At 38.8% G+C, this 12,014-nt stretch overlaps 1 protein-coding gene across 1 annotated transcript; it reads left to right on the top strand.

Annotated features, from left to right (window-relative positions):
• The first annotated feature begins 2,427 nt into the window (after nt 1-2,427).
• On the top strand, nt 2,428-4,353 carry LOC124134014 (segmentation polarity homeobox protein engrailed-like). Its single transcript, XM_046498628.2, has 4 exons — nt 2,428-2,442; nt 2,798-3,383; nt 3,538-3,905; nt 4,120-4,353. The coding sequence occupies exons 1-4, from the start codon at nt 2,428-2,430 to the stop codon at nt 4,351-4,353; spliced, it is 1,203 nt and encodes a 400-aa protein (XP_046354584.2).
• Nucleotides 4,354-12,014: the final 7,661 nt, after the last annotated feature.

Genomic DNA, 12,014 nt, shown 5'->3' with positions numbered 1-12,014 from the left:
ATATAATGAAGACTGTCTTCGTAATAATAACCACAACTACACTTGGGATCAATGGCAATAAAACGGTCGGGTCATTACAATTGAGTCTCATTCTACGGTGTATTCTGGAGATGAAGTGATAAAGAGGTGATTTAATGTGTTATTTATGACCAGGTGAGGTGAGGTGAAATGGGGTTTAACGTCGCGTCCAAGATTATTGCACTTATATAGCGACGTGCATGTACGTGTGTGTGTTTGTGTGGCTGCTTGTGATAGTCCGGACTGATGCCGATTTAAAGTGCTAGCTCACTGAGATACCATGCCGCAGTTTAACATGAATACCCCACTCAGACACAGTATACTGAGTCCCAGCCGACCAGTCCTTGTTTTACCTTTTAATGCCGAGCGCCAGACAGGGTAACAACAAATCTCAAAATTCCCAAATTCTATATAAGCAACCCCTAAAACCCCCCTCTTGGGTTGCACAGACCACCTTCGCCCCTTTCGGAAACACATTAAATGGCCTGGCCGGGCCCGTGTGCGAAATACGCATCAGTCGGAAAGCGCACGTTAAATCTCCAAAGTAAGTAAGTAAGTAAGTAAGTGAGCATCAGTCAATCCTGCCAAAATGACTGAGGAATCCATAGAAGGACCTAGCGTGTCCCGGGGATACCTGGATCAGAACAGATCAAAGGGAAGAGGAAAATTAAGGCATGGTCTATAGATGACAAGTATGCGGCTGTGATTGAACCAGAGCAAGGGGAGTCTGGTTTAATTTAGCGATGAAATTAAAAATGTTCCACAGAACATCGTTTATAAGTGGCTTAGCATCTGACAAAACAGAAGCTAGTTCATGATGACCGACATTCGAGTTTAGTGCAATGACTACATAATGCAAGTTGTTATTTGTAGACTCGTATCATATTTTTTAGACATGAAATAAAGATTGCAATCCTCATGACTATTATATTAGTGATTATTTGTGTCTCATATCAATGTACGTGTGTGTAACAGTGCATAAAGAATGTGAGGTAGATGATTTAAAAAAGGCACACAAGTCGTAGTTGGTTAACTACAAAATCTGTTAAATAGATATCTTTTTTCAAGTTTCCACTGTACATTTAGGATCATGAACAATAAAACGATCAAACTTACGTCCTATCAGTACTTAACTGGTTTAACTTATCTAGGATTAGATATACATGTATCAATTATTATAATTTATAATAGATGAAATAACAAAGCACATATGATGAAATTGTACGGCAATAATACTTTGATAAATTATTTTCGACGTTTCGGTTGGAAACTGGGGGTACCTCACGCACCCAGCTGTAGGGTGACACGTGATCCTACAGTTCTACCAGCCTACAGTCAGGGAGAGCAATAACTTCATTCAGGTCAAACATGTAAGCGGGCGTGGTAACGACGTTTTCTCTCCGTAAATTTCGATGTCAAATGTTTTGCCGCATTATAGACGTTTTAAAAGCAAAAGAGAAAATAACCACAAACTGATTCCCTAAGGCGTACATTTCAATCAACAAATATTCACAAACAAACGTGATATATCATCTCAGTGTTATTACACTATCTCTGAGCTGAACTGAACTTTATCACACTCAGGCCGCTATCAGCGGCAATATAGATACAGCATTGATACATCAACTTATACATCAACTTATACATACAAATATACAATATATATCAACTTCAGGCTTCAGTAAATAAAGATACAGGAAAGGGTATACCTCACTTCCATTCTAAACTAGCTCTTGATTACGAAATTGATTGAGATGCCACGTGATTTGACAATGAAAACATTTCTCTTAATCCTATACCCTCACCTTGATTGAGATACCAGGTGATCTGACAATGAAAACATTTCTCCCAATCCTATCCCCTCTGTTTGAGTGAAATGTCACGTGATCTAACAATGAAAACATTTCTCCTAATCCTATACCCTCTGCTTGAGTGAGATGTCACGTGATCTGACAATGAAAACATTTCTCCCAAGCCTATCCCCTCTGCTTGAGTGAGATGTCACGTGATCTGACAATGAAAACATTTCTCCCAAGCCTATCCCCTCTGCTTGAGTGAGATGTCACGTAATCTGACAATGAAAACATTTCTCCCAAGCCTATCCCCTCTGCTTGAGTGAGATGTCACGTAATCTGACAATGAAAACATTTCTCCCAAGCCTATCCCCTCTGCTTGAGTGAGATGTCACGTAATCTGACAATGAAAACATTTCTCCCAAGCCTATCCCCTCTGCTTGAGTGAAGTGCCACTCACTCAGTCATCACCTAAGCCAGCCGATGAGAATAAAAGGCTATGCGTTGGTCCATGTCAGTAAGTAAGTAAGTCCATGTCAAGTAATTTTACACCTTCATTCTTTCAAGTTGTGTTTAGAACTTCTACGCACCTGCTGAAACTTTCTTGTTTGAAAGGATGGATCAGATTCAGGTATGTTAGTTGACAGTTTATATTATGCGGTTAGAAAATGCCCTTAACACTGTGTCAGGTCGTAAGACCCGACTTAATTTGATCGTCAGGCTCGGTGACTTGTTTAATTATCGGTGTGGGTTGTTATCAACGTCTGACCAATCATCGATTATTCAGAGATGCAGCTAGAATATTTCTGGCTCACTGTTATACTTGTATAAAAAAATAAAATGATAATGAACAAAAATACAATTTTCCGCAATTTTATGTGAAGGGATGTACATATTACTTTAGATGTCTCTACAAATGTGTCATATGATAGTATGAGTTCATTCATATTATTTGTCAAAGCGTAATTGTGCTTATTCTCCTGCAGGACCCTGCCAGATGTCTGTTCCCAAAGTACACAGCTTCCTCTGCACAGATCAACAAAACTCCGACGAAAAACCAAGTGGCCAAATCCCCAGTTCCCTTCTCCATCGGGGACATCATGAAGTCTGTCAGTATCCACAGCCATCGGGATGGAGTACTTGGTAAAACTCAGATAACCGACTCTAGCCGAGTCGGGGCCACAAACACTAGCTTTCCGTTAGAGGAATCACACGAGTTGGATCAAGCGATTGTGACAACCAAGCAAGGCCTGCAGCTTGAGCACCTTCTTCTCCACCAGAAATCAGACTCTCCAAGGACAGTTGACCTTCACCGTACATCCTACAACCCCTTTATCACCTTCCTTGACAGATCCATTATACAAAACACCCAAGGAAGACCCGCTGCTCCTCCAATGGCACTGAATCTGAGTCTCCACCACCTCCAGTCCTGTCCAGAGCTGCCCTTTCCCAGTGTCCAGTCATGCCCAGAACTGTCAAATACCAGTATGAACTCCCAACATCAGCAGAGGACTTGTCAGCCAGATACCAATATTGGGAATAAGATGTCTTCTCCATCAAGTGATGTTTGTGGTAAGATCGTTTTTACATTATTAACAATTTTTTAGTATACAATCTCACTATCACGTTGCGGGTAGATTATATGTCCACTAAAGTTGAATAGTGAAAACAAGTATATCAAGTATATTCTGAGAATTGTCACGTTAATTGTTCAATTTGTTTATAGATGATCTCATCGACGTGGAGAGCACCAGTCCAAATGGAAGTACTGCTTCCAGTGGTTTCTACAGCAACCCGAGCCCAACTCCCAGCTCTGACAGTTCCTCTATGTCAGGGCGAACCTCCCCCAATGCTCAGGAAGAAGTTTGTGTCTCAGAGCGAACCTCTCCCAGTACTCAGGAGGAAGATCGAGTCTCAGAGCGAACTTCCCCGAATACTCAAGAGGAAGAACGTGTTTCAGCGAACCTGAGGAAGAACTACACCAAGAAGCAAGTGAGGCGGTTGAAGCAGGTGTTTCTGGAGAACAAATACCCGGATGTAGAGCTGTATGAAGATCTGTCTCAGGAGCTGGATATTCCAGTACAGAGACTTAAGGTTAACATTTTTATAACATTTCTAAACACTGTAATGTTATGTATTAATGGTGCGTGGTAATGACATGCTTAAACTTCTTCTAAAATAAATATTGATATTAATATATTGATATTCCTCAGAATAAACACAAACCAACTGTAAAATCTGTCACATGATATTCCTTATTATTTTTATCTATTCTATTTTATCTATATATATTGTATTGCCTCCACAGGTGTGGTTCCAGAACAGACGAGCACGCAACAAAAGAGCCTCCGATTCCAGAATAAAGAACTACTCCCTCCACCAGCAGAACATGGCCGCCATGTTGTCGTCTGCTCCAGGATACGGGTACTTGTCTCCCATGATGCACCAGTCCGTGAACCAGTATCCAGTACCCCATGTACCAATGATGTACCCGCCCAGTCTGTACCCAGGGTACCCCTACCCGTTCCACTATCAGCAGTGAAGCAGCGACAGAACCCCCACATAGTGCTTGTTAATCACGTTCACGCTTCTTTGTTTTTCGTTGTAAATAAATTTGTTTTTAAATGAGTTTATTGTTTATCTACTTTATTAAAATAGAACTTTATATTATCATGCATTTCTCCTGAAGAATTATTCTAGATTAATATCACTGGATCCTAGCAACGTCTACCATAAAACCTTTTTAAAGTTTGACTGAGGCAAATCTTTGAATAGTCTTTCCATAAGAAAGAACAAGATCTTCACCATGACAATGACGTTCACATTCCTTTGGGGTATGGAAACCAACGAGCATGTAAACCATTTCGTGAAATATTTTTAAGCTTAACCAAATTTAGACCCTAAACACGTTTAGCTGTTAAACACAATCATAAACACGTTGAGCTGTTGAACACGATCCTAAACACGTTAAGCTGTTAAACACAATCCTAAACACGTTTAGCTGTTGAACACAATCATAAACACGTTTGCCTGCTGAACACAAACATAAACACGTTTAGCTTTTGAACACAACCCTAAACACGTTTAGACGTTGAACACAATCCTAAACACGTTTAGCTGTTAAACACAATCCTTGACACGTTTAGCTGTTAAGCACAATCATAAACACGTTAAGCTGCTAAACACAATCCTAAACACGTTTAGCTGTTAAACACAACCCTAAACACGTTTAGCTGCTAAACACAATCCTAAACACGTCTAGCTGTTAAACACAATCCTAAACACTTTTAGACGTTAAACACAAACCTAAACACGTTTAGCCACAGTCACACAACAAAACGTCCAAGAAATTGAATATGAATAATAAGTATATTTATGCTAATGTAGGTATTCCAGGTCACGAACAAATTCAAATGTGAACAAACATGCAGTGTCTTTCGTTCTTTGTTTATGTACGCATTCCAGTAGCATACCAGAATCAATAATTGAGTCTGTGTCATTTGCAGTTCCAGCTCTCGTGTTGTATGCGATCATTACAGTAATATAGTTAATGAAGACGAAGGTTTTCTATTCTATCATAGAGAATATCTTATCGTTTTGTTAATGTGGTATTTGTTGTTGTCTTCTCTAAACAATTTGACCGAAAGACTGATTGTATTACAGTTTTTCGTTCTCAAGTCCACACGAACAATCACATGGCAGCATGTGTGAATACGCATATAGATGCTGGTATTCATGACAGACATATAGACATATTTATTAAGTAATAGTTTGCAGTGGGACATGTAACGTGTAATGGCATAACATTGACTATTGTAATTGTTTTCAGGTATGTGTTACCTTAATACTTGTGTGTATGTGATAAAAGAGTAAAGCACTGCTATATATGACATCAGAAATATAGATCGTGTATGGTATATGAAGATATTTACCAATATATTAATGTGAACAGGTGAGAATATCAACATGAATGCTTGGTTCCATGAACATTGCACAACTATGATATATTGAATTAATAATTATTTCAAAATGACATATGGTAAATTGGCATAAGTGGAGAATGTCTTAATTTGACAACTTTACGAAGGCCCAGCCCTGAGAGTATTCTCATCTTCAGTAGACAGCACAGACAAAGAACACGAAGTCCGGAAGCCCTATGGGCAGGTAAAACAGTACAATCAACACAGTCAGACATGAGTATATTTAGACAACATAATACTATATCACCTCAACATGACACCCTCTCATTAACAATCAGCATCAAGCTCTTGATCACGACACTGAGTGATCGCGTGATCTGACTAAGAAAACACTTGTCTTCATCCAATCTCCTCTGTGTGAAGTGTCACTCACTCAAACAGGTCGATGACTGTAAAGACCACCAGATGCGGGGAAGACTTCTCTAAAGCTTTCGACATGGTATGGCACGACGGGCTAATACAAAAACTTTTAAAAATAGGACTCAAAGGTCAGATAATAAACTACATCCAGGACTTCCTAAACAATCGTAAAATAACCGTGGGTATAGACCAAACTCTATCGGACCAATGTCCCCTAGAAAATGGCACTCCACAGGGCAGTATCCTCAGCCCCACCCTCTTCAATATAATGATAAACGATCTATTCGAGGGCCTATCCCCTAAAGTAAACACATCAAAATTCGCGGATGATAGAGCCATCTGGATCCGCACTAAAAGCATGAAAATGGTCCAAAATTTACTCCAGAAATCTCTTAATAAAATACAACAATGGGCTGACAAATGGGGCTTCTCCCTTAACTCAGAAAAAAACAACAGGAATAGTATTCAAACATAAAAACATGAAACCCGCCTCCCCAATCCTCCAGCTAAACAATCAAACAAAACAAAAAATGAATCAAATTTCAAAAACAAACCAAATTCTTAGGACTTATTTTCGATGAACATCTCACCTGGGATGCTCACATCCAAAACCTAACAACTAAACGCAGTAAAGACCTAAACACCCTAAGATGCCTAACTGGCTCTAACTGGGGAGCCTCCAAAGATACCCTCCTCTCTCTCTACATATCACTAATTAGATCAAAACTTGACTACGGCTGCGCCATATACAACACCCTAAACAACTCTCTATCTAAAAAACTTGACTCAATACAATATCAGGCTCTCAAACTAATTACACGCACCCAACATGGCACCTCCTTCACCTCACTTCAGGCCTTAACAGGAGAAATGCCACTAAGTCTACGCAGGGAACAGCTAAGCTTAAATTTCTGGGCCGCGACCCAATCAAACCCTCTCATCCAAAACTTAATAAACCAAAACATCAGCCCCAAAAACCAAGCTCTAGCTCGTAAACACCCCTTACTTACCCCAATATCCCAAAGAATAACAAACTACCTAAATGAACACCAAATTAAAAATCTTAAACAAAACTGCAAACAATCAAATATCTTCACTCCTAAACTCAAAATACCCCAAATAGACACAACGCTAAATAACCAAATAAATAAACAAACCGACCCAAACATAGCTAAAACTACCACACTAGCATACATACATACATAAAATGATGTTTATGAAATCACCTTCATATAACTACTTAACATGTGTGTTCATGTAGTCTATAACACAGTATCATAAACGATCATATAGTTCATATATAAGTCAACCATTACCACAGGATGGAATCCATCAAATAATCAATACAATCAGCGGGCATATGAACATATGTGTGGTGAAATTGCTATTTCAACACATATAGACTGGCGTCTGCATGGAGTTAATCATGATCTAGGTATCCCATACAGTGGCACACGCTCTGTTCAAGAAGTCAGCAATAGTTTATTGAAAGGTGGTTGGCTTCGATAGGACATTGCTCTCTCGAGTAACGAGTGGAGAGATGATCATGTAAACTTTGAGGGTGGAGTTGTATTCGCTGTTCAACAGGTTGAGCAACCACAAGATGCTGAAAATGCTTGGAATTCATTTTAAATAAATCAGAAGTTATTACTCACCCCGGTATTGAAAGACTTAATGACTCAGTCAGAACTTATGTATGGGCTGTTGTTGGGGCTCAGGCGCAAACACGTACAAACATCATTGGTGGATTCGCAGCATTTGTTGCACAAAAGCAGTTTGCTGAAACGTAGAGGATGCTATTTCGTCACCTGTTGATCCACCTTCGGCCAACAACCCATATCAAGATGCTCTACCAGTATGCTGGTGGTAAAGTAGACTATGTTTTGGGGACAGGTCTGTATATGACACCGTGTAACAAGGAACTTAAGATTGTTCAAGTGGTAGGTTATAATAATAAAATTGTAATTACTACTGATAAACAAACACTAGGTATCAATTCAGATATTAACACTGTCTAAATAACTCACCCAAGCACGGGTGAGACAGTAATAGTCAAACCACAGCCATCTGCTGTAATTTAGCCAAACACAGAAGTAACATCTCAACCACGTTCAGTAATTGAACAAACACCACATATTGTTACTCAAAATCAACAACATATCGATCAGAAAACAACACTTAAGAGTTGATGGAAATGCGGCAGGTTTATTCAGGATTTGGATAAATAGTTTTGACTAAGCTAAGTAGCATTCTCAGCGAATAAAGTCTAGAGCCAGGATACAATACTTCTTAATATACCATGAAGTGTAGCTGCAGCTTTCCCTGCAAGATTTCCTAGAGCTTCTCCTAATGACTTTAAATTCTAGTTATCCACTCTTTTACACCATCCTTATCATTATTAAAAAGTAGCAACAACAAATGAATAATAATTATATGTCCAGAGGAAAGGGAATAGTGTAAAATCGACAAATATAGAATATATTTTCTCATGACATGAAAGAATAGTGTAAATATGTGGCCATGCTGCGTTCAAGACACAATTCTTCTATAAATAATAAAACCATTATACCAGATGACAAACTTAGTTATCCTGTCACACTAATCCTTGTTTACAATGAACGCATGTCTAAACAAATATCCTTTTTTATATACTTAAGTAGAAGTATCACGATGGACAGTGCATACAACTGTTTGTCAAACAATATCAAGCAATATTTTCGATTCAGAATCACCATACCATGACATAACAGAAACATATATATTAAATTGTATATATTCATATTTGCCGCTATTCACGATAAATTTATTTTACCGTCACTGTTTAAAACTACTCTGAACTACTTGTATGCATAGATCATCAAATTTGGAAACAGTAGGCGGACGTATTATATATCTAACTGTTACAAAAGTCTGCTGAAATCTTCTATTTCTTTATTATGTAAAATGCTGTCAACATGAATAAATGCCAATTATTTCATAACACTCCAAATATAGTTGTCATAATGAACATAGTTTGTCACATGCAATAATACTGTCCGGTATTATTAGTAATATTTTCAATATCAACCACATATTGTGAGAATCCAGTAAGAAGAAACTGAGTGAAGCAGTGGTAAAATCTATCCATATATACAAAATTGTATATTTTTGGATATACAGTAAACCACGGTTAAAACGAACACGCTTATAACGAACTGACGGATATAACGAACTTACTTTTTGGTCCCAACTATTTGATGTAGTTATGCTGTATATATGCTTATAACGAACTACGGTTATAACGAACTAAAATTAGTAGTCTCTTTGGGTTCGTTATAACCGTAGTTTACTGTACCATATATACAAAATTGTATATTTTTGGATATACCACATATACAAATTGTATATTTTGTATATATTGGAATTTTCCCTATGGATGTACCTCGCTTATGGGTACAAAATAGATGAAGGTGGTGGACATCGTCTAAACGCGTCATAAACTGAAAACTGAATTCTCGAGACATTCGACAGTGAATCAGACTGAAGCATTATCTACAACGATATATTAATCGGTAACGAACAATACACACAGAATATCTGCTACAATTACAATATTTTGCTTGACTGAGTGGACTTTGCAATTGCAAGGGATTCACATTATCAAATACTAAATCTAAAATATCTATTTTCCCGTCCGAGCGGGCATTTCATCCTAAACGACTTGAAAGAAATCGGTCTGTATTAGAACTTTTAAAGTATATCTGAATAACTAATTGCTTGTTTTTTAATTTAATGTGATGCTTTCATCAACAAAGATTAATGAAGGTTCTGGTCATCTGATCAGGAGGTTAAAATAAATTATTGTCCCCATGTGTGACACGTAATCCTATCATAATCGATGTAACTATCATCAACCAGTGTTTTAAGCCAACTCATTGTTGAGTATTTTTCACAGACCGCCGTCATATAGCTGGAATATTGCTGAGTGCGGCGTTAAACATCAAACAAACAAACACTTTTTTGTGAATAAAATAATGGGGTTGCTGTTTTGTGAAAGGTAGGACGACAGCACGAAGGATTGCATCTATGTATCGTTGGACGGTTAGGTTTCCATCAACTGCCACTGTTTGTCGGCTGACCGTATGACCTGACGCATTTCTCTACTGAAGACATCACTGTGTGGCAGCGATTGCGGAGATGTAACGTACTCAAGTACCGGTCTTCCAAGGGCATGGTCTACCTCAGTCTTACTGTTCTTGGCCTGTTTTATATGCCCAGTCTTCCTGTACCCTTGCATCAAGTTGGTGACAGCAACACAGGAACAGCCAAAGGCTCTTGCTATGTGTGCATGTGTTGCTCGCACGCCTTGTTCGAGTGTCAGTCGTGGCATTCTCCTGGTAGTTCTTTAACCTTGTGGAGGTATGAGGCTACTGTATAGTTTTTATAGCCTTGTTACATGTGGATTATCGTTTAAAAGTTCAACATCAAATGTACATATGTATATATAAATGTACAAAAATTGTCTAATATAATTTAATGCTTTCAAAGCCTTTTGTTAGGGTAAAATATGCTCGAACAGATACCGTTCGTCTAATATGTGTTTCACATGACAGTCGACCTGTAGAGTAGGTCTTCAGCACTCCATGCTTGCCGTAAAAGGCGACTATGCTTGTCGTAAAAGGTCACTAACGGGATCGGGTGGTCAGGCTCGCTGACTTGGTTGATGCATGTCATCGAATTCCAAGTACGTGGATCGATGCTCATGATGTCAATCACTGATTTGTCTGGTCCAGACTCGATTATTTACAGACCGCCGTCATATAGCTGGAATATTGCTTAGTGAGGCGTTAAACAACAAGCAAAACAAACATGACAGTCATATTTCCCAACAACACGGTTTTAAGACCATACGCTTTCACATAAAGGAAACCATTTGATCACGTGTTCGAATATGTTTAACATTGAAATAGATAATATAATGAAGACTGTCTTCGTAATAATAACCACAACTACACTTGGGATCAATGGCAATAAAACGGTCGGGTCATTACAATTGAGTCTCATTCTACGGTGTATTCTGGAGATGAAGTGATAAAGAGGTGATTTAATGTGTTATTTATGACCAGGTGAGGTGAGGTGAAATGGGGTTTAACGTCGCGTCCAAGATTATTGCACTTATATAGCGACGTGCATGTACGTGTGTGTGTTTGTGTGGCTGCTTGTGATAGTCCGGACTGATGCCGATTTAAAGTGCTAGCTCACTGAGATACCATGCCGCAGTTTAACATGAATACCCCACTCAGACACAGTATACTGAGTCCCAGCCGACCAGTCCTTGTTTTACCTTTTAATGCCGAGCGCCAGACAGGGTAACAACAAATCTCAAAATTCCCAAATTCTATATAAGCAACCCCTAAAACCCCCCTCTTGGGTTGCACAGACCACCTTCGCCCCTTTCGGAAACACATTAAATGGCCTGGCCGGGCCCGTGTGCGAAATACGCATCAGTCGGAAAGCGCACGTTAAATCTCCAAAGTAAGTAAGTAAGTAAGTAAGTGAGCATCAGTCAATCCTGCCAAAATGACTGAGGAATCCATAGAAGGACCTAGCGTGTCCCGGGGATACCTGGATCAGAACAGATCAAAGGGAAGAGGAAAATTAAGGCATGGTCTATAGATGACAAGTATGCGGCTGTGATTGAACCAGAGCAAGGGGAGTCTGGTTTAATTTAGCGATGAAATTAAAAATGTTCCACAGAACATCGTTTATAAGTGGCTTAGCATCTGACAAAACAGAAGCTAGTTCATGATGACCGACATTCGAGTTTAGTGCAATGACTACATAATGCAAGTTGTTATTTGTAGACTCGTATCATATTTTTTAG

Source organism: Haliotis rufescens, unplaced genomic scaffold (genome assembly GCF_023055435.1).
Source record: "Haliotis rufescens isolate VD_foot unplaced genomic scaffold, xgHalRufe1.0.p SCAF_17, whole genome shotgun sequence".
Classification (NCBI taxonomy): domain Eukaryota; kingdom Metazoa; phylum Mollusca; class Gastropoda; order Lepetellida; family Haliotidae; genus Haliotis; species Haliotis rufescens.
Note: the sequence above shows the minus strand (reverse complement) of the source record. Positions and strands in the feature narration are given on the sequence as shown.

Excerpts from the sequence above, each read along its gene's own strand:
- LOC124134014 (XM_046498628.2), top strand. Across the intron at positions 3,384-3,537 it reads TCCATCAAGTGATGTTTGTG|ATGATCTCATCGACGTGGAG; the intron begins GTAAGATCGTTT and ends ATTTGTTTATAG. Across the intron at positions 3,906-4,119 it reads TTCCAGTACAGAGACTTAAG|GTGTGGTTCCAGAACAGACG; the intron begins GTTAACATTTTT and ends TTGCCTCCACAG.